The sequence below is a fragment of the Aptenodytes patagonicus genome, chromosome 1 (genome assembly GCF_965638725.1).
Source record: "Aptenodytes patagonicus chromosome 1, bAptPat1.pri.cur, whole genome shotgun sequence".
NCBI lineage: Eukaryota > Metazoa > Chordata > Aves > Sphenisciformes > Spheniscidae > Aptenodytes > Aptenodytes patagonicus.
In genome coordinates this window covers 90,484,251-90,508,114 of record NC_134949.1, presented here as the reverse complement: position 1 = coordinate 90,508,114, position 23,864 = coordinate 90,484,251, and the positions used below count along the sequence as shown (strand labels likewise).

General features: G+C 40.7%; 1 protein-coding gene across 2 annotated transcripts in view; it reads right to left on the bottom strand.

Annotated features, from left to right (window-relative positions):
* The window catches only part of GSK3B (glycogen synthase kinase 3 beta), a 157,605-nt gene that overhangs the window by 17,809 nt on the left and 115,932 nt on the right, over positions 1-23,864 (bottom strand). For both annotated transcript variants that reach the window (XM_076348543.1, XM_076348552.1), the window contains exons 7-8: positions 20,250-20,347; positions 8,757-8,852 (exon numbers count right to left, since the gene is read on the bottom strand). In XM_076348543.1, coding sequence (XP_076204658.1) covers positions 8,757-8,852; positions 20,250-20,347 — 194 coding nt within the window. The remainder of the gene's footprint in view (positions 1-8,756; positions 8,853-20,249; positions 20,348-23,864) is intronic.

The window sequence follows — 23,864 nt, the reverse complement described above, 5'->3', positions numbered from 1 at the left end:
CAAGGAAAATTTGCACTTGCATAACTCAAAACCTCTTGTTTCTGCAAAGCAAATGAATTTCAGGCTGAGACTCAGGTCGTTGGTTTTTTATTTGGTTGGGTTTGTGGGTTTTTTTTTTGGATGAGTTACAAAAACCTCTGAATGATCATGTCAAATGGAAATGCTGACTCATCCAAAACCACAGCTTTCGGGTTCCCCCCCCCAACCCCTTCAGATCCCAATAAATCTATACCTCACCAAAAAGCTGAGTGCCCAGTGCAAGTTCTTTCTTTGTTCAGGCATGCTGGTGATGCTCAAATGCTGAAAGACCGTAACAGCTAGACAGCAAGGCCAGACACACTTCTCCTTTCTAAGCTACGCTGCTATCAATGCAAATTTTTTTATGTTACTCCCCCTTCATTTTTCTGGAACTACCACCATCTTCAACATTTAAAAAATGATTGCCAGGCTTAGATGACCCTGGTGTACTATGCAGCTCTCATCCCCAAGTGACTTCAATTTAGATGAAGTCTTTGTGCACTAGCAGAGCGGTCACATTTTATCTTACTAATATGAAATAGTTCCTAGCAGTGTGGCGGAGTTCATGCCCCTTTTGATTTTTTTTTTTTTTTCCACGCATGGAAAGACGAAAAAAAGGATAGAAAGCACAGGATTCTCCTATTTCACTTCACTCACATCAGCATTCAGCTCTCAAATAAAACCACATGGGGCAAGAGCTAAGTATTGTTTTAACAGAATGGTTGCTCTGACTTTCAGTTCATTGACATTCTTCAAACAGACTTTCCATGCACAACACGGAGCTCCGTCGTCTTGGTCTAATTAAGCCCCAAAGCCAAAGCTTCACAATGTTACACCAAGGTGCTCTTCTAGCCAGTGTGTATTAAAAGACATGACTTCATGCCATCAACCACTGTGCGTTTTGCATGCAGATTGTGAATACCGCTTGCCTGCTGTGCTCCCTAAGAGAGCAGAAGCTTATGAAAATGACATCTGTTGCTAACGCATCAAGTTTGCGACGCCATGGTTAAAAATTTCCTCACCAGCTTCAGAGACTCATACGCTTTGCCAAGAACCCACACCACCAATTCAGGCTGACAGTCCGTGCCCATCTCCTTTCGGTTTGTAAGCCCATTTTTGATGGCACATGAACATTAGGTAAGAGAGAAAGCTCCTCCCTTCAACCAAAAGCTTGTACTGTTTACAAGTGATCAAAGTTGTCAGATGTAAGACACGACCCTCAAATCAACTTTTTAAAAATGCAATCGCACAATACGATTACCACAACTTTATGACATGATGTGATATTTCAGTGAGGCAAGTTTAACGTAATAAGCCTTATGATAAACATGACACATTCATAAACACAAAAGGAGAGAGAAGAGACATGTGAGAACAATGTTTGCACTGAGCTCCACCTGACACAAGGAAACCCAAAGCTGCAGCTGAAGCTCTGCCCTTGGGACCAGTCTTGTTCCATAGGCCTGAGAATTTCACAACGGGATTTCTGAAATACGCCATTTGGCTATTTTGAAGTGCATAAAACTCATGTGATACAAATGAAGGTTAAAAAGTCCACCAAAGAGGCACTGGTGTTGGAAGTTATTTTAAAATATATATAAGCCCCCCAACTTCCTTCTCTGATTAAATCCCCCTGCATTTTTTCTAAAAAGCAGCTCAGAAATAGCAAACATCTTATTAGCCAAAAATCCCTGTCAGGTGGCACTTCCACAGATACGGGAAAATGAAATAAAGACAGAAGGGTTAAGTGGCTTACAAATGAGCCAACACAGAACTGGGAACAGCACCAGGAACCTGTCTCCAAAGCTGCTACTTGTTGAGACCACACACTTGTTACTGGGCTCCTTCCATTGAGGACCCGGCAGGGACAGAACGAGCTAGCGTTTATTACCCAGTGCATGTGCCCTGCTTCTATCAAGCTCTAAGGGAAAGCAACAAAGCTAAGCAGAACAAAACAGCTCCCCTTCTTCTCAGAGAGAACCCCCAAAACCTCTGGAAGCTCTCTCAGCCTCAATGGGACAGACGCTATGAACAGCCTAGACAGATGTGCTGCAATGGGACAGCTAAACAGATGGTACATTGCAGAAGACATGTTAAAATTTGCATTTCATTTCTGTAGTTGCACTGAGGCAAATCACGTCTTAATGTTACATTAGTGCTCGCTCATTTATTGTTAAGCAGTACTTTCTTTACTGCATACAAATTGGGCAGAGGCAGGGTAATTTACCACCCGACAAACCTGGCTTCTTTTCTCATGCTTTAGATGGAGATAAGAGATTTACACTGTCAAAAATCATTGCTCCTACAAAAGGAGCTGGGAAACATGAACTTGCCAGAAAAACTTGGATTTTTCTTTTAAGTTAGTCTCCAGCAGAGCTGTTTTCACTCTTTGCTTGGAAAGTCATTACACACCAAGTGAAAAACAGAACTGTACTCTTCAGAAAGAGGTCAGGGCACGGTTTCACAACAGGCACAAATCACCTCCAGTTCACGCTGGGACAGACAGTTCTGCCCTTCTCCTGGCCACGCAGGTCTGCCCTGTTCCCTCGTCCCAGCATTTGCAGCCGGGGCTGAATGGTCAGCCAGGTAGGAAAGGTGATCCAAATCCTGAACATTTGGTTATTCAAGAGGTTTTTGCTACTATACAAACAATAATGTAGAAGGGAGGCATCAGGAATATGCAGGTGGGAGGTGGAGAACTGACCCCGCTCCATGATGAACTTGTGCCAATTATGAAACTGCACCCAAAGAAACATCTCATCTCTACTGTACCTTTGTAGCTCTACAAAATATCAGACCCCAATCTCAGAAAAAAGAGTTTGCATTTTCAGCTTTAATTCAAGTGCAAGTCCACTTACAAGATTTTTGACAAAAGAATTTTTGCTTTCTTTTGTCATCAGTTATAATTAGAAGTGACAAAACGAGCTGTCTATTTATCCATTTTACTGTTTGGTATTCTTCCTCGAATCTGCAGTATGAGCAGTCACTTTGGAAGCATTACAAGCAAAACAATCTGCTTAAAAACCAGACAAGAACTAGGAGAGCAGGAGTAGGACAGCATGAAGACATGAAACTGGTTCTGGAGGGTGGAAAAACATGCTCATGAGAAAGACCAGACTCTTTATGTCCCAGTCCTGGAGCGTGGGGAAGACGACAGGACTGCCTGCTTACAAGCACAGAAAAATTCAACATTCAAGGTAAAGTGATTAGTATGGTAAAATGTATACAAAGAATACACATACACACAGAGGATATTCAGACTAAAATATTTGCCAAGTATTTTATAATATTAGCAGAAATTATTTCATAATATAGACAGAAATATGGATCCTAAAGTTAATATCCAAAGCTACTCTATAATACAACCAACTGTGGTTCTGCACAACTTCAGCGGCAGCCAGGAGTGACCAATTGCTTTGGAAAAGTGCCAGAAGGGATGAGCTAGAGCCTGAAGTTTCATCTCAGACACTGTTTTCCTCTGCTATAATAATTTGGCTTGAAGACACAGACAGAAGAGTGCTCTGAACAGTGTAAATAAAAAAAAAAAAAAAAAAAATAGGAAGTGCTTACAAAGTCAGGAGGGACCCTGCCCTGATCTGCTGCAACTTTATTGTGATGGCAAAGAAGTTCTGCAGAGAGAAGTCCTTGTGTATTCATCCACAAGAGTGCACTGCAGAAGGGCAGAGATGCTCAAAACCAATCTAGACATGCCAGTTTCTCTCTCTCTCTTCTACTGTTAAACAAATGACTCCTGTCTTTTTCCATCTCAACACTGACTCGGAAATTATGACTGAGACACCAGCTAGCTATAGATTTGGGGATGGTGAATGAAGCCATTCTTTTGACTACACTCAAACTTATTTCACCAACTGTATATTTAAAAAATGCTTGCATGTGTGAACAATCTTGCAAGTATCTTCAGAACAGGAGAAGCAAAGGCCACTAAACTACAGCACACTGAAGAGATGCAGCACTGTCCATTTCAAAGAGCTGCCTGCAATGGAAACTGCTTCCACATCTATGCAATGGAGACAAGGCAGAGGTTATGATTTGACTAAAGAAAACAGCCTTTGCTGATATAACCTGTTGTGGTGTTCTGCCATCACGAACCATGGGCATGCTTGCAGCTCAGTAGATAAGTCAGTTCATTATAATGCCATTACCCGCAAACATGTGGAAGTATCTTCGGGTGGGGAAAAAAAAAATCCTAACGAGTCATCTCCCCCATGCAGAAGAGGCCTAAACTACATAATTATATTACATTTGCTACAGTCTTACCCAAATGAGATCCTTACTAGCTGGATGCAAGGGGAAAGGCAGGCCATCACAGATGGACATTTTTCATATTTCTGGAAATAATCACAGCACTTTGTTTTTCATAACCCAAAAGATTTGAGATCTGAAGGTAGCATCTGAGTAATTCTAGGATAAAGGCCAGCTGTAATAGGGCCATGGTAAGCAACGCCTATCTAACACAAGCTTATGAAGCATGTGTTTAGACCTTTTGTCAGCCACCCCACTGTCCCTGCCCCCCTCCAAAAGGGCCGAAAGCTTCAGAGAAAGCTAATCGCCAAAGCTGAACTTCAACAGCCCCGTGATGTACAATCTTGCACTTGACCTCAGATTTTCTTCTTGGCTTTCCAGTCACACAGCTACAAAGTATGGACGAAGCTTAGTCAGAAGAAGAGAAACAAGTATAAAGATTAGTAGCAGAGATCAGACTGCACTTCCAAGAAGAAAGAAGGCTCGAGGAGTTGAGGTGGCTGAAAGACACAGAAGGGAAGTTCTGACCTAGTAAAAAAAACAGCAGCAAAGCCTCCAGAAAGGGTAGTAACTTTTATTCGATGAGCTGATACAGTTGGAAAAAATGGACAGGTTTTCTGACCCAAGATAAACCTGAAGACATGATTACATGTCTAAAAGCTTACCCATTTTTCTCTGACTGTATCAGTCAGTCAAAAGATATTCCCACCCCTGCAAAACCTTGCTTCTCTTATAACTTAATGCTACTTACTCACAGACCAAGGATAGACCAAGGATGCACCTCTGTGAATACAAAATGTTCTACACTAAGTGAAAATAAAGGGAGGTCTGGATGAAAAGAACAGCTACGTTACTAAATTAAACACTCCGGTATTCTGAAGAGGACCCCCCCAAAAGAACCAAAATGTCCCAGATTCCTCCTTTTGGGGCTGGGGTTGTGGGGGTGGGGTGCCAGCGGGGAAGAAGAGAGAAGTCCTGTTTTGGAAGAACTGTTTGAAAGATTCCTGGAAAGTTCAGATTCTCTTTTCTTTTGCTAGCCAGGGACACACTGAACTCCCATCATCATTCTGCATCATGCACGTAACTGGTATAAAAACACGCACGTGCTTGGGCAACACAGAACTATATTGGAGAGAAGAGAGGGAGGCCTCTGTACGTTTTATAACGAGAGATTCCAGCTCTTAAGTTACAAAAGTACTTCAATCTCAAATTGTCAACAGATTGAAAAACCAGTCTGAGAACAGTTTGCACTGTAAATGCACATTATTGCTGCAGCATAGAAAAATATTTTTGAGTGTTAGCTTGACTTCTCTCCTAATCTATGAAGACAGACCCTTGTTAATTTGAGATCTCTTTCTTCATACTACTACATCACATTGAATATCAATACTGTATTTGGATGATACCAATCCATTTCTACTGAAAAGTCTAAGATACATCTATAAAGGTAGACTTCAAATTCCCATAAAACTTGTGGAAAAGTTCCAAATTCCAATTTAAGCCTGAAACTGAACAAATCTGAGAAGCAATATTCCTTCATGGACTCGTCTTTAAGAAACCCAGAACCTATTTCGTTCTGCTACAGCACTAGCCACCATTCGTCTTCACCTAGTAGGTAACAGCAAATGTAGCACATTACACCACCACAGCGATACTGAGTAGGAAAATAACATATCTATGCCTGCCAAAAATACCTAGAGAGCAGACCAGAACCAGGTACATCCAACAGAAGTCTGCACTGCAGAATTTCACATGCAACCTATAGGCACTACAGCTTCCAAAGAAAATTCTTAATTGCTATCTCCACACACTTTTGCAGACCAAGAAGATTCCCTGAAAACAAGAGCAAACCACAGACCTTACTTTTGTATAGATTATTGACCTGGATACAACCAGTTCCAGACTGCACTGAAGAGGTTAAACATCCAGACCGAACCTAACCATGCACCTTCACTGGGCCTCTCCACTGCACGACATCAACTCCAAGTAGGACCTACAAAACCCTCAACTTTTAAAAATGCCCATGTTGTATTAAACACCACAAAGCAACAAGGAGAATGCCCTCATGTCAAAGAGCTTATAGCAGGAAGTGACTGTATTCTCAGTAATTCTCTCAAACATGCTGAAAACTAGCTGCCTGGAAGTTCTTCCACACAAAAACCCCCTTAACTTCTGTCTGCTGAGTCCTCTGGTTATAACTAGTCCACAGAAATAACAGCCTTCTAACTACTGTAATCTTCAGTAATTCTTTAGCTTAGATAGCAAAGGTTTGTGCTTTTGAGACAGAAACTTAAAGTTCAAGTCCTGCTGGCAACTACCTGTAGCACTCTAGTTACATACATAGTTATAACAAAAAAACATTTGCACTTTCACTTCTTCAGTCATTCCTTTAGACAGCCAGAGTTCAGAAGTGATTTTTCTCCCACGCTTTTCAATTCTAAGATACAGAAGCTCCAAGAGGATGCACATGCCCACTGCTGTGCCAACAGATGTTATACCAATACAGCTGGGTAAGGAAGACCAATTCTACATAATACTACCACTTAAATCTTTCACGGCTCAACATGCTCAAAATGTTGAAAGGAAAGGATCTTTAGAAGTAATACATTGAGAGGATGAGCATCATTACCAACACCACACTGGATAATCCACCTTGTTAATTTAGCATTTGTATAATAAGAAAAGTACAGATCTCATAAATGAAGTATCCATGTAACCCAATTGTAATGAACCGGTTTAAATGCTGTTCTACACGCAGCCAATGTCAGGAAGAGCTGTGTGCAGAATGACTCCAGAATGAGAAGCTATGTTGCAAGCACAGCTCTCCAAAACTAATTGTGTCCTAATGGAGAATGCAGATTTGATCTTCTGGCAAGCTCCTCTCAATTCTTTATAATCGACTTGATTTCACTTGTGATCCTTTAGAACGACCAAAAAACATTCATATAAATAGAAGGAAGTCTCAGTTTTTTCTCGAAACTTCCATTTGCCAAACAATCTCTGTTGTGGTCTAACAGACCATCAAGTGCATACAGATGATTCTTAAGATATTCAGGCAGAAGATCAGTTGCACAGCTAGCTCAGATGCTTATCTGTGTGTCCTACAGTACATCTCTGCACAATCTCCATTGCATGTTAATTTAACCCCCCCAAATCCAAACACCTTCACTGCAGGAGTTCAGATGCCTAGTATTCAATGCTACAAGGCTTTTGGACTTATTCTTGCAACTTCTACCATGATGCAATTTGAAACTGAGGAGACCAACTCCCAGGGACTTCATTTGCCCTAATTTTTTTTCCCCCATGTTAACATAAGGTATTAAAAAGCCTCGCTGGATTTACTGACCTCTCGTACTATTATAAATCACTTAACCACCCCACAGAAATAAACTTGGATATGGAAATGCAATCAGGGATTACTGGGGAAAGGGAAAATTCAGGTGGTGCACAACTCGTTGGAGAATCTATCACAAAAATAGTGACTTGCAGTACCTGGTCTGGCATGTACCATGGCCTGCTATCACCCTCAATGAGCTCTAGCTAGCATTTCAGAGTTTCTACCACCACAGAGCATTTGGTCCAAAAGAGTCTGACCTGGACATGTGCTCAACTAAGAATGTGATCTTTCCACACATACACACTACTTTCTTAGCAGAAAGAAACCTGAGCCGTTAAGATATGATGAGAATATACTGCGACTATATCAGACATTTCTCAAGCAGCAAAAATAAAACATTAACTACCCAGGCTTCAATTGCTTAAGACTCAGTATTAACTTATTTCACACCCAAGAGGCTAATTAAATAACTGCTACCCTGTCCCACGTCAAATATCCATCATTCCTCGACATGTGGAAGACAGCTGAATTGTGTGGCAATGTATTTGTTTCAGTGCTAGCAGTTTCCTCTTTGATCATGGAGGTTATATTGTCTGCATGTACTGCAATAGTCTCTCCTTGTGAAAGCTAGATAATAAGTAGTCTTAAGAAGTAACTCCAAGAAAAAACACCTCCCCTCAAACAGCACACCTATAGGAGTACAAATATAACAATATCTATGAGAGATCCAGTTAAGAAAGTGACTATCAGCCCTCGTTACATTATGTAACAGCATTACAAAAGTGTCACACGTATCACTGGAACACTTTCTCAGTTGTAGGTGACTTTTGCGCACATCAATTTATAGCATGACAGGATTTAGATATATTGCAATCTGCTATAAACACACACCCCATTGTTAAAAAAAAAAGACCAACAAAACACCTGTAGGCAACCTCAAAAACCCCTTGAACAATAGATATTACAGTACACGGCTTCAATACCTTCTTTTCCTTATCTGCATCAAAAATTACTGGGTCCCCAGCTTAGTTAAAGGCACCCAGTTTAGACTGAAGGCCACCAAGACACTAAACAAACTGAACACCTTGACTTTTTACTTTCAGCCCACATGTCTATTATTCAGTTCATACAGACTCACCTTAGTCCATGGATGTGCCTTAATCTGAGGGAATTTGAATTCAGTATAGTTTGGATTCATTTCTCTAATTTGCTCCCTTGTAGGCGTTCCCAGAACCTAGAAAGGAGAGAGAACAAAAGGCAAATTGTTTAGATGTGCTTCAGATTCACATGGTAATGAAGATTGCGATATAACCTATTACACATTGAGACAACTTAACTGAAGTCAATCTGTGTAACTAGTAAGTTAATATAGTGTTGAGAAAAAAAAAAAACAACAAAACTTTTGCAGAACCTTTTCAGTTGGAAGGGACCTCTTCTCCTGGGAGCTTCTGATCCAACCCCTCTACTCAAGCAGGGTCACCTGGAGCAGGTTGCCCACGACCCTGTCCAGCTAGGTTTTTAGCATCGCCACAGAAGGAGACTTCACAACCTGTCTGGGCAGCCTGCTCCAGTCTTTGACCACTCTCACAGTAAAAAAAAGTGTTTTCTTGCATTCAAATGAACTTTCACGTGTTTTACTTTGCACCGCTGCCTCTTGTCCGGTCAGTGGGCACCACTGAGAAGGGCCTGGCTGCTGCTTCTTCATTCCCTCCCACCAGGTATTTATACACATTGATGAGATACCCTGAGCCTTCTTTGCTCCAGGCTGAACAGTCCCAGCTCTTGCAACCTCTCCTCATATGACAGATGCTCCAGTCCCTTAATCATCTTTGTGGCCCTTGCTCCAACTTCAGCAGTCTCTTGCTGGCAATTCAGCTCGTGCTCCAAGCCCAGTGTAAAAAATTTAATTGTCTTCTACAGTTTTTCACAAAATTCAAGCATCTTTCTCAAACTTAGTGATATTTCAATGGTAGAGAGTTTGCTCTAATTAGACTGTTATAAAACAGTACTGCTGAACACATTCAGGGATTGCAACTCACTGCATATGGCTGATTAAGGATCAGACCAGTAGCACAGACTGCATTTTACAAGTCATGAACAGCAGCCCTCTGACGAGCTTAAAAGATCAGCCAGTTACTGCTGAGGGGAGCCAGACAAGTTCCCTGCCCCCTCCCACCCCACCAAACTGTGTGGGTTTTGGTGGTGGTTCCCCACCCCAATATTTCCACATGGAAGATAAACTTAGTTTAAACCTAACCTGGAAGCATCTAAAATGCATACCACCCCGGTTTACTTTTATGAATTTACATTTCTCATTCCCAGAATCTGCACAATGTTATTTATACATGCAAATTAGTAGTTGTATGAGAAACAACACGCGATCACACATCTCTTTGTAGGAGTACATAGATTTTGAAAGGATTCCAGAAATGCCTTCAGGGAATAAGCTGGACAATACAGCATTAGTATTTTCTATTCAGTTAGCACTAAGCATAAGAGAGCCATTGCCTTCTACCTAGATATGAAAACTGCAAAGCACATTCAAGGAATCCCGTTGTTTTCTGCTTGCACCCGGTTGCTGGGTATTGTTCTGTTCTGCAGAGAGAAGTGAAGAGGGCAGAAGGCAGAGGAGTCACTCCTCTCTGCTGAGCTCCGGTTCATCTTCCTATAGGAACCCTGTAGTCATGCTACTCTCGCCCCATGACAAATCTCTCACCACACAGATTAGCATAATGCTATCACCTCATCTCATGAGACTGCACTATCACTATCAGGAATCAAATGATCTACTACCTGACGTTAGCACTCTACCTTACTGCTTGATAAAGAAATATTTCGTTACATATTCCAGTATCCGTGAACATTTTCATTCTGTTAGAGGGGTGGAAATTAAACAAACGCACTCTAAAGAGTCAGGAAAAGGGATAGAAGAGCAAGTTAATTGCTGTTTAATTAATTTGTGCAACAGAGAAACTACCATCAGGTATTATGAAAGGAACTTGGTATCTCTTATTATTTAAAATGAATTGTACAACACAAACTAATATACCTACCCACAAAGCAATCTTTTAAATAAACAGCAGCAGAGGAAATAAACCCTGCAACTTGTTCAGACAGTTGCTTCTTGGATAACAGATTTAACTGACAAGTTGTAGAAAACGAATGATCACGTAACTCCTACCTTCCCATTGCTAACAAGGATTTAAATCCGACCCACTCTAAAAGCCCAGGGTTACCTTCAGAACTGACAGAAGATTTTTCTGTGCACATCTGAAAACGCCAGGTTTGCTGAGGTGGCAGAAAAGAGGGTGTTTACATGATTCCATACATTTTTGCTCTACTTTCAAAGCAAAAAAGGGTTGACAGGAAAATGTGCCCTTTCCCTGCTGGTCTTCCAGCTGGCTCCCCCCAGAGCACTGGCCACCCAGCTGCCAGCCTGCCAGGATGGCGCTGCTCTCAAAGCTTTCCTGTTCTAAAAGGTGAGGGGATTTCACACCTGCAAATATTATTTTCATCCCAATTCAGGATAAAAGCCGTTTTCAAAACCTTGGAAATTTCTTGAATTAGTTATTTTAACTTCCTGAAAAATTATGGATGTTCCACCATTTCTAAAGGCTAAGTTTTCAGGCCTCCCTAGTACGAACAGGACTTGTTTAAAAGCACATTTACCTTCTTTCCCCTTCTCCGCCTCAAAAAATTCCTTTAATAGCCTTCCTAAGAAAAGGCAAGGACTAGATTTTTTTTTTTCTATAGCCAAAATCAGGAAACTGGCTCAGCTCCCAAAGCTGCTCAGAACAGGAGCCTACACAGTGCAAGTATCTTTATTTAAAGACTGCCTACAGCATCAGAGAGAACTCAGATTAGATAGGCAAGAGCAATTTCATGGAAGGACCCATGGACAACATCTATCCATACATTTCACTAAGAATGCACCTGTAACTCCAGATGATGGGAGGGAGCAACTCCTAAGATCAAGCACAGTCATCTAAGCAACAGTGCTTAAGGTCCCATGAATGCTTAGAAAAGAAGGTACTGAAGAGGGATCATGCCAGCTGAAAGAAGGGATCGCCTGACCTTTCAGTTACATAGCAGCCTTTGACACACAAAATAACTGTACAAAAGGAAAAGAGACTTACGTTAGCCACTCAATGTATTTATTTTGTTCTCTATGGATTGTAAAGCCAGATTGTGCTTTCAATTTGTACTGAAAGCAGATTAAGGCAAAAAAACCCCAACCAACCAACCAAAAAACACCAAACCAAAACCCACCAAAAACCAGGAAGAGAAAAGGAAAATAGATAGGAAGAAGAATGGAAGTTTTAAAAACCGTGTCAAATTCAAATCACAATCCAGAAGAAAAGTGTGGGATGAATAAAGTTATAAGCTATAAAATTGTACCAGTACTTGACATATCTGGAAGAGGTCCTGTAGTGGACCCGCCTGCCCTCCAACGCACCAATACCGTTTGCTACATGATTTTGAAATTGTACCTCACTGATTCACACTGAATTTTCAGTATATTAGGAATACATTTGAGTAACCTTGGCTAGTAACAGCAATCATTTAAGCTATTGCAAAAATTAGGCAAATGTCTCCTTTTAAAAAAGTAACATATGTGACTGCTCTTTCCATTTGAAAGGCAAAGGAGAAGCATAAATTACTTTGCACATTTTTGGCAGAGTTACTCCATGAAACAGCTGCTCTTGCTATACCAACTCTGAAAATACTATGGAGCAGATGTTCCTTAGAGAGAGGTTTCACAGAATGGTTGAGGTTGGAAGGGACCTCTGGAGGTCACATGGTCCAACCCCCCTGCTCAAGCAGGGCCAGCGAGAGCTGGTTGCCCAAGACCATGTCCAGCCAGCTTCTGGACAACATGTTCCAGTGTTTGACCACCCTCACAATAAAATTGTTTTCTTGTGTTCAGATTGAATTTCATGTGTTTTGATTTGTGCCCATCGCCTCTTATCCTGTCATGAGATGCCACAGAAAAGAGCCTGGCTCCCTCTTCTTTGCACCTTCCCGTCAGATACTTCCACACACTGATAAGATCCCCCCAGTCTTGCAAAGGGTCCAATACTGAATTATTCAGGTCTATGCACATTATTACATACTATTCTACTTCTTGTGGACAGTCTTATGAAAGGTAATATTGTTAAGAAAAAAGTTGATTTTTTTTTTTTAATTGGTCACTTTTTTTTTTTTTTTTAAGAAAAGAGAACCAAAGTAGACTAAATACTAGAATAATAAAAATGTAGTTGTCTGATGGAATCAACTCTCTCTGGAACAAAGACTAAACTTTTGAATGAATGAAGGGGGTCTACATGAGACTACAAGGGATCTTCCTGCAGGTAGAGACAACAGGTCAACTAGTCTTACTCTTCATTCCCTATTGTCATCATCATCTCTTAAATAAAAATAAATAAAAAGAAACATCATCTACCAAGATTAACTAAAGAATACACTTGCTGAGAAGTCAGATACTGCTCTGATTCTCTTAGGACAAAAATTGAACACAACAGGTTTCACAAGTATTTTCTGGAAAGTTTTTCCTTGACATTAATCTGTAATAGATGAAGCTCCCCAAATAATTTTTATTCCAGGAACAGGGTTTGTGAAGGTAGGGTAATGGTACATATCTCAAGCAATTAAAGAAAAGCTACAGGCTCCCAATAACTTCATCCTTAACAAACATGAGGAAGAGATTTCTGAACCTGGAGTAAGCCCTGCATTTGCTTACAAAGAGCATAAAGATCTTCATTTTATGTCCTTGCAATCAAATTTTCATAGGAGAAAGAGATGGATGATATTCAGCTCCAAAAGACTCCTTAGTTACACCCCAATACTGAAGACAGCTGCTGTCCACACCTGGCTTCACTGTGCAAAACTGCGCGGAGTTATTTATGACCAAACCCACACCATTGCAACACCAGAGGAAGAGGAAACTGCAAGGGTCTCAACAAACCCCAGTGGAATAGAGGCCCTTTCCGACAACCATGGTTACTGCTAAACTTTTGCCAAAATGTAAAAAACAGTTAAAAGCATAGGGACACTGGGGGTTCAGAAGCTCTGGCTGGTAATGACTGAACTAGAGAGAGGAGAAGGTGGTTATTTAAATCGGAAACCTCTAGAAAGCCATGGTTACAGCAGTAGAGTGCCTTCCCCGGGAAAACCGTGCAAGTTTACGAGGAAATGTGCTCCAGAAAGTCTGGTGTTATGGCTTACCAGATGGCATAATTAATACTTCTGCAAACATATCTGCACCTCTTCAGAAAGTTGTGAGAGGTGTGCCAAATAGTTATTTAAAAAATTCATGGTACAGGCACCTCAAGCAATAAACATGGGTCAGCTTTGAAATAATACTCCAAGAGGTCTGTGGTAGAAAATAAAATGAACTTACCCATTTTATATACACTTTCTTTCAAAAACACTCTTGTCAAACAAAATGAAAGCCAACTAAATATAGAGATTTCTATTCGCAAACATGAGAGCAGCTATACATCAGGAATAAGAAGAAACCCATTGTCACTGCTGACATGAATAGAATTGCTCATCAACTTTTTCACACTGACTGCAAGCACTGGAAGTGACAAATTACGCGAGGTACAGGAACAGCCAAGTTGTGATGCGGGGGGACATCAGAAAAAAATGCCAGGAGACTTCCCTTAGGGGCGAGGAGAGACAACCCACGTGAAAGCCCATGTCAGATGCAGGCAGGTCCTCGGCACAGGACCACATCCAATAAAAAGTAACACGCTCTCCTACTGCTTATTCTCCCGGAAGAGACGGCTCCTCTCTCCCCATTAACTACTGCAACTGAATTTATTTTATTTCAAAAAGTGAGCCCAAAATAATACGTTGACATTTGAGCATGAGCCTTATATTGTAATTGCAGTCTAAACTTAGCATTTGGCTCAGTAAAACTGTCAGAGGCCAAAAAGTTACACATGGATACGATTCCTGATACTATAGAGCTTGTCTTAATATATTTTTTTCCCCTTACCTCATTCCTAACCCAGAGAACTATGGGAAGAAGACTTTATTATTTCTCCCGAATTACCATGAAATGCCAGTTTTGATGCAAGGAATAATCACACAGTCTAGTAGGAACCGAAAAAACAAATAAACGACCCCCCCCTCCAACCCTTCCTTACAGTTTTCACAAGTTAGTTGATGCATCTCATACTGTAGATTGCAGCATATGGAAAAAATATTTCTTGTAAAGACAACACAAGGCAGATTGGCAGATGCTGTCCTCCCCGTGTGTTATAGGGCTGCTCAGACAATTATTGCTGCTTCATTCTTCTGACAGAGATGATTTCCCCCCCCATTTTTGAGGGGAGTAGGGGGAAGGTACTAAACAGAACCTTTCAGAAGATAATTATTATCTTAGAAACAAACCCATTACACTCCTGAGATTCCCTTTTTGCAAGGAGAATAAAGAGTAACCACTGTCTATAGGCAGTGTGGTTGAAGATGTTTTAGTCTGGGGGGGACATCCCAGCCAGTTTTCCCTTGATGGTTTTGGGGTGCTGCAGAGCTGGGGGGGAGGGGATCCCCCACCTCCCAAGCTTTTGCAGGGGGCACAGCAGTCCCACAGACACCGCTGCTGCATTGCAAGCCATGTGCGCAAGGATTTATGGAGGAGTCAGCCCTGATTGTATCTCAAAAAACCCCCTCTTGTGGTCTGAAAGCTCCTTCTTTTGAGCTGTATTCAGCAGTATCCCACTTGCACAGTGGATTTTAAATAGGGACGTGGCAACTACAACCCTCCTGGGTTTCACCCTTCCATCGGGGACAGGACTGTATGACTGCTCTCTGAGGTGTAACACTTGCTCATATGTAATTTCTTTATGCGACCACTGAGGAAACCCGCACTGCCACTGTGCCTGCTTCAGAAACTGAGCACATTTCTGGAGATGTCACTTGAAAGCCAGTAGGGGTATGAATTTTAATGAATATATCAGGTTAGCCACTTGAGATATTCCCAGCAATGGGATAACCTAACACTTGGAATAGCTAGCAAGAGCTAAAAATAAGGAGGAAGAGTCACCATTCAAGATCAAACTTTGGAAAAAGCACAGCACATGATTTCTCTCCTGTAATAGTGTAAGTATTCAAGAAGAATGTACTTGGGTTAAATTATTTCTTGAGATGGAGCTCCAAGACAGTATTTCCCCATATCGAATATCATTTTGTCAGGGCAAAGTGGTCAAAGATCTCTCTCCCCAAGCCAGATTGAGAACATCTGGCAAGACCGCCTTTAAAGAAATAAGAACAAGAGAAAAAGAAGCTAAAAAGAAGAGGACTGTCTTTTGATTCACATGAACGTGATGCTGTGGTTCTAGAGGGGCACAGTTTTTCAGAGCAGTTTGAAAATATGCAATAGGCCTGGAGAAACTCCAAGTGCAACTGGATGGAGAAGGTCTTGCAAGACTGCTTGAAATGAAACTACGTGAAGACTGCTGAAAGTGAATCAAAATCTGACAAAAGCCAAAAATGCTTCTGATGCAACACGGGACTGAGGATGTTGGGCATGCAGCCTACAGGAAGGACAAGCCGTACTGTGACTGACAACACAGAAATTCTATCTTCACGAACACAGCTACTGAGGGGATATCATCAAGAACTGCATGAGAAGGGAGGACTAGTTTAATGTGATGGCATTTTGAAGTCATTCTCCAGCCTAATGCAAAAACTTCATACCCAGGTGTAGCATTCAATTGCTGTGTTGTGAAATGAACTCTGAATAATCAAACCTGAGTAAGCAACTGAAGAGACAACTGAAAAATTTATCTTGGCTCAAAAAAAAAAATGCTACAAGAGTGACTGTGACTTAGTCATCCTGAATTGATAGGAACCAGCAGAAAAGTTTCTAAGCTGACCTCTCTTGCAGTGGAATCAAGTAAATTTAAGGTATGAAAGTCAGATGCATTTCTAAATGTGTCGACAAATATTTTACACTATAGCCTTTTTTGGGAGTTTAAAATACTCCATTTTCTCTGCCCCTAAGTTTCAGACATACAGTTCCAAGGAAGCTATCTGAGAAGCATGACTCCAAGACAGTCAAACAGCAGCTCACAGGTCCAAACCTGCAACCTTCTACAAAGTTCACTGCCGTTCTACAACTGGCAGATCCCACAGCTCTGCTTCTCCTACAGCCAGTTATAGCATTAAAATGAGTGTGTTACAATGAAAGCTTTAAATAGTAGTATTCTATGGCAGCAAATGGAAGAGGTGGACACCATTTGTAAAAATATTTTTTAAAATGAATCCTAAATGAAACCTTATACAACCTAGCATTTTACATGTTGTGCCCAAGACTTAACATTTCTTGTAATTTTTATGCTGCAGAATTGCATATGTCTTCAACTGTATTGAGGCTGCAGAACCCAAGCTCGCTCAATAAACACAGGTTGCAGTTTTTATGCTAACCTTTCAAATCCAAGTTGAATTTAAGCATCATGCTGGGAGTGGAGAAGAGCAGAATGTTTCACGACTTCTATGCAGATTTGAAAAACAAATCTGCTCAATTTGATTATTGGTCACTTTTAAGGGATACATAGTAGATGGGACAGATCCCTGCCAACAGCTGGCAGAATGGAAAATTGAGGACCTCACTTTCTACTTTTCCCTCATTCTCAAAAGGTGAGGAAAAATTACTTGAAATTTGAGGTAAACATGCTGTTCTCCCTCTACTCCCACTATGAGAAATACTTGTCGGAGGGTATGGCATTACAAGGGAAGCAGCCCATTGCCCAGTTCATGCACTTTCCTAGACAGTTTCTCACGGCTGTTGATTTTGAATGCAATATTCTCAATTGTAACTCTCTCTGTATTCTCACCTTAGCCTTCTGACAGGGCTTTTCTGAATAGTTTATACAAAACTTCACAACACGATTTGGTAGACAAGGGCACTGAAAAACAGTCCACTTCTGCAGTTTGTACTCATTTTCTCTTCCAATGTTTCCTTGAGAATATGTGTTGCCTCACTAACAAACTATACAGACAGAAAAATATTCATGGCAACCACCCATTCGGGCTCATGTTTTCCATCATACTTCCTTAACAATTCAGTGAACATCCTTTTTTGTGACTATTACTGTAGGATTTGCAGCATTTGGTCTCTCAGACTTTCCTAAATCATACTGTCTCAGTACTGTAACCTTTTAATTGAAGAGACCAAGGCTTACTATAAAATTGAGTTATCCCTGCATTTAAGTTGTTTCATTTAACTGCTATGCATAGGGGGCTACACATCTAACAGAAGATGAGAAAACCCACACACAACATAGGTGTGGATGATCATTCAGTATCCCCCTTTCTACATTTAAAGAAATGATTCAGAAATTTGTTTATGCAGAGGCGAAAAATCATAATCTCAAGCTATAATTTACTGAAGTTCAAGCCTTTACACTGGATACTCCTTCGGCTGCCATGAGAAATAACATTAGTTTGCCAGTACTATGTATTCAGCTATGAATTGGTCAATGAAAAGTTATCACAGCACTCATGGTAGTGGCATTTAAAGAAACCACAGATGGTACACGGGCTATCAGCAATTTTATTGAAATACTCTGCTTCAATACTACTTAACTCAAGTGTAAACAAAGCAGAGTCGTCATAACCAGAGCACATACGTGCTATAAAATTATTAGTTCACAGATGTTTACTTCCAATACTGCAGAACTGGAAAGGTCCAACTGATGATAACAGCTTCTCGCAAACTTTGAACCAAACCACAATCTCTGCTTGGCAAGCATGACAATAATGAGAGGACATCTATTTCCTGATTGTTTTATTTCCACATTGTGAAAGTCAAAGCAATGGTAAGGCAGAGCACTATGGCTTTGCTGACAAGGCCTCTACTCTCAGATTTCTGATCGAGCCACGGAAGGACTTACAGGACTGTCACCATGATATAAACAGTTGTATTTACAAAAACTCATTAGATGTAGTTTCTCAGGATTGCAGACATTAATCAAGAAACAAAACAGGATTTTTCAAAAAGTCCGATGGCAAACACCACTGGTTATTGCACAAACTCCTGAGGAACTCTGGCCATCTGAAGTGGTCACTGGGACCACTTCACACCTCACAAAAGCAGCGTAGCAGAAAACAGCGCACTGCTCCAAGACGCTTCTCAAAGGGAGAAAACTTGTGCCATCATCAGCCTTACTTCTGACAGCAACTCTACTTTTCCACTGGTGTTTCTTATGTAAACTGACCCAACTTGGACATGCTGTGCTTGAAATACACTGGGCAGAAAGGCAATAATAAGAAACCAAGAAAGTCATAGGAGAACTAGGTGCAAGACATGGAGCCTCCAGAGGAAAAGAGTTGACTGGAGGATTTCCAGCAGGACAGACAGAAACCCACTGTAATAGAAGCTAGGTTTACATGGTCAAAGGCTGGAGGAGACATGGCAAGAGCCTAGAAAGGTCAGAGCACACCCCATTGAGACCGTAGAGCAGGCCACAGAAACACTGAGCCTCACCAGCCCATGTCCTCCATGCAGGAGAGTGACAACTTGGTGTTGGTTGGTGTCATACACTCTGTTAGGACAGGGACGAAGACACCAGCAGCTCTTCTAGTGAATAATACAGATGCAAGTAGGAAGTTCTACTCTTCCACCCACACATTTTGGTTTTGAGGGGGTTTTCACATGCATGCCACACAAATATACGTGTATCAAGGTAGAAGTTAAGTGGCAAAACCAAGGAGGAAATTCTCTTAATACAGTCCCCTCGTGGTGATGAAATCAATAAAGCCAAACAGTGTGTGCACACATCTTATCCTCTGTAATACTCCCATCTTATTAAGTGCATGGTATAGATTCAGAGGAAAAATATATTGCTCTCTCTAGAAATCTTGCTTCCTTCATTGCGGAAGTTGAAGGAGGCGAGGGAGACTAGGGTGCTGGGAAGTCAGACACCTATCTTTCAAGCTATGAATTATTTTTCCATGTCTCTAATCTGAGAATCACAGAATATTCACAATTTACCAAATGAAATCAATCAAGATGTCTTTGAACATAAGTGATATATAAATGTTAGGTATTCTGAAACATCAGGTCTTTTTCACGTGAAAAGCAAGACTTTTAAGGTGGAAGGTATCTTTGCCTTACATTTCCTGATTCTCCATCTGCAAAAAGGAGTGCCCTTTCTCACCTTTCACCTCAAAGAGCTGGAAGGAAGTAAGAAGAGAAGGAGGCTACATATGTGAAGAATCTGGCACAAGGAAATTTAATAACACTGTTTTCAAAGCCAAGTACTAATTGCATGCAACAAAGGAAAAAGCACCAGATTCTTAAAGAATCAGAATCACACATTAATAAATATTGGCTCAATATGTAAACACTATTTCCAAGCACACTGAAAGTGCAATCCTTTAAGAGGCGAAAAAACCCTATCTATATCATTAAAAGTTGATATATCATTATGCACGACTGCAAGAGGGGCATAGGGATCATAAAGTTCTCAAAAAAGCACGGTGTTTTCAAACACGGTTTACATGCAACACCCTGTAGAATGGTGACAGAATATGTCTGTTGACAAGATTATAACAATGCACATTTTCATGCTGACTCCCAAGGAATAATGCAGTCAAAAAAATACTTAAAATTCCATACCTTGATTATTTCCACCAACTGATCCACACCACTGTCACCTGGAAAGATTGGTTGTCCTAGTAACAGTTCAGCCAATACACAGCCCGCTGACCACACATCTAAAGAGGGGAAAGTGGAGGACAGGGAAAGGTATCAGTAAAAGGTACATATTAGGCCATTTATATAAAAACATCAGTTTTAAGCTACTTACTTTCTTCTTTGCCATGTTTAATTCTGCATATAATACAGCTAAAGAAAACACAGATACCTGGCATAAAGCAATGGTTGGCAGGCAGTCTTAGAAGTCAAACCATGAGACAATGAGAACTGGAAAAATCACAGTATCACAGATTATCTTGAGTTGGAAGGGATCCATAAGGATCATCAGTCCAACTCCCTGCCCCTCACAGGACTACCTAAAACTAAACCATATGACTAAGAGTGTTGTCCAGACACTCCTTGAACTCTGACAGACTTGGTTCCGTGACCACTGCCCTGGGCAGCCTGTTCCAGTGACCAACCACCCTCTCAGTGAAGAACCGTTTCCTAATGTTAAGCCCATATAATATAATATTGACATTAAAACTTATACAAGTAGGAAAGACCTGAGAACATTTGCCATCTGAAAATTAATAATTTCCCAAAACCTTGTGTTGTTTTTAAATCACACTGATCATGAACTATGCATAGGTATCATCTCCACAACGGCTGATGTTTTCACTGTTTCTGAATGTTGAATAGACTCAATTTTTCATCCATATATTGAAAGCATATATACACTAGCAGATAAACCAGTACTGCAAGTATTACTTGCAGCCTGCAGTACATGATGATTAAGGATCTTGGAGACAGTCTCTCTAACTCAGTCACATCAAGACCTAATCTTTATCCCGATTCCATTTGCAAACTTGGCTGGACAACAGAACTGCAAGTCACAGGTCAGATCAACAGCATCCATCGAAGAAGCCATCAACTAATTTTCATACATATACCAAAAGCCACAAGTAGTCACTAGCAGCTACTCCTCTACATGAAGAAAATTTTCATAATCTATTACAGGTATATCTTCTTACATATAAATAAAACAATTCAATACTACAACAGCAACTTAAGAATGTATCTAAGTGTACTACAGAATGTAGCATTTTATTTTTGAAACATAGTTAATACGAACGAAAAAGCTAACGAAGCAAATGCAGTAAACACTGCATAGCAGATGTTTGTGAGAATTTGCTGTAACTGCACCAAATACTGAAGTTTAAGCTGTTCAACACACTGAAAGTATTGCACCTAGATGCAGAGATAACTGTTTCTCCAAAAAAACAGATTGACTGTAAGGTTTTCTAGAAAGTCATCATTTGTTCCATGTATATCTGAAACCTTACACTAAAATCTAACCTCAAACAAGCGATCAGTAGCAGAAGATTTGTAAAGCCTACAATACTGTAATTCCCCAAAAGGGAAAAGAACAAAACCAGTCCTACTCCACCCATCTTTCTTTGAACTCCTCGCCTACTTTTACAAGCTATCCTTCCCAGCGAAATAACAGCAGCACCACCCAGAGAATTTACCTCCTGGGGCCTGTTCCAACCTGAGATAACCCACGCTACAACAGAGATCCTTATTCCCCTTGTGTATTTAAACTATGCCATTGGGAAGCAGGATACACACAGCAGCGTCAGTTATGGCTAAAGGTCTGTGTAAGGAAAACATCTCTGACATCCTCTAAACAGTCTATTATCACTTTGTCACAACCACTAGAGACTGATGTGAAAAATAATTAAAAAAATCCTTTCAGGAATTCAAGATTGATAACAAAACAATCTGCAAGTTAGAACAGACTTTTCCTTCCCCCATTTCTAAATGAAAGAGAGGGGCTATGCAAAAATACTTCCCCCTCCTCTCAAGAAAAACATGGTTCAGTTTTAACATACAGCAGACAAAAAGCACTGCTCATTACTGCAGCTTTCAAAATCATTCACGTCTAAGTCAAATGGATGCATTTTTACATAATGCCTTAGTACAAACATCGCATTAGGGTTTACCCTAAAAAGTAACTACTTACAATACAAACAGCAACCAGAAAAAATCTGAAGTTTGAGTCTTGAATTCCAACAAGCAAACAAACCATATTACGCTTTTTGATCTTTTAGTCATATTTAATAAAAGCTGATATGGCCACCAAGGTGCTAAGATCTCTTTTTGACAAAAAATAAAAGCGGCATCATGTAAAGAACATTTAATTGCATCCAACTGCTAAACAATGTCTCTCTGATAGCTCCTGCTGTTAGACCAACACATACAACAAAAAGATGATGCAAAGAATCACTTTTTAATGTCATCCCATGCATACTGGGTTTATAGGAAATCACACAACAGTTCAACAGATAGCATAGACTTCTTCAGAAATACTGAAGAAACAGATTAAATGTACTAAGCAGTCAGAGTACTGTAACTTAAAAGTCTATTTAAAGCACCTCAAAGGGTTTTGAAAAAGCTGAGTCCTTTACACTGAGTATACAAAACAAGTGGTACCCCAAAGCTATAATCATTATTTACAACTTCAATCCTTATTTTGCACTGAAAGAGAAACAATATATGGGAAGGAAAAGTATTTGACAGAACATTCACAAACCCAAAGCTGACGTGAGAGTAAGTCAGCATTCGCAACTCACTTCCTTTTAAAATCCTGAAGCCACGCTAGCGTGATTTTTTTCGAATTAGACTGGCTTTTTAAAACTGTTTTAAATAACCTTCTGGTCTGGCTGCTCCATGAAGTTGGCTTTGTGCTGTCTGAAAGGCAGAAGTCTCGAATCCATTGCAGAAGTTTTGTAAAAACAGTGGGGAGAGCATGCATCAGTGATGCTGCTGAGGAGAGGAGTGCTCAGTCCCTGCGGGACACGCCGGGCTTGCCCCCACCCAGCTAAACTGCAGCTGCAAACAAGTCGAAGGATGTGCAGATCCTTGCTGAAGCAAGGAGGCCCAGCAGAAACAGCAGAGGGTGCATGAGAAAGCTGAGAGCATTGCAGGGGGAGAGAGGAGAAAAAGAAAGGATGTAGGTCATGAGGAAATAGCTGGGCAAGTCTGAGGAATACCTGCTGTATTCGTGATGGGTTTAATCCATCCAACATACAACAAATCCATTGGAAACCTATGTAGTTGCTCCTTGTGCAGCAAAATCTTCCAAATCGGGTGATTTAATGCCTTGTTAAAAGTCTATTTAGTTTTTCTTGATTTTACTTGCTAATGCTTTAAACAGGCAGTGAAATAAGCTACAGGTGTTCCAAAATCCCCAACTTTTTTCCAGGAGTGCAATTTCACTGATTTCCAAATTAGGACTCGGGCAATGTCCCCTGGGCAAGGAAGTGAACAAACCCTTGAAGCATCTTCAGTGAAAGCCAGAGAGTGGAGGCTAACTTCAGCAGCTCCAAGCAGGGACAGCAATAAAACACAATTTACACAGGTGTTTATAAACTCTGGTGAACCATGTACAATAAGGAAGAAACTGGGAAATTTCAGCTCTGCTGAAGCTTGATGGAATTTATGCTATCGACTTTAACAGGACTAAAATTTGGCTCCAGGATAGTTTGCCCCCCCGCCCCCCCCTTAAATCTGGCATTTTAAAATTTATCTTCC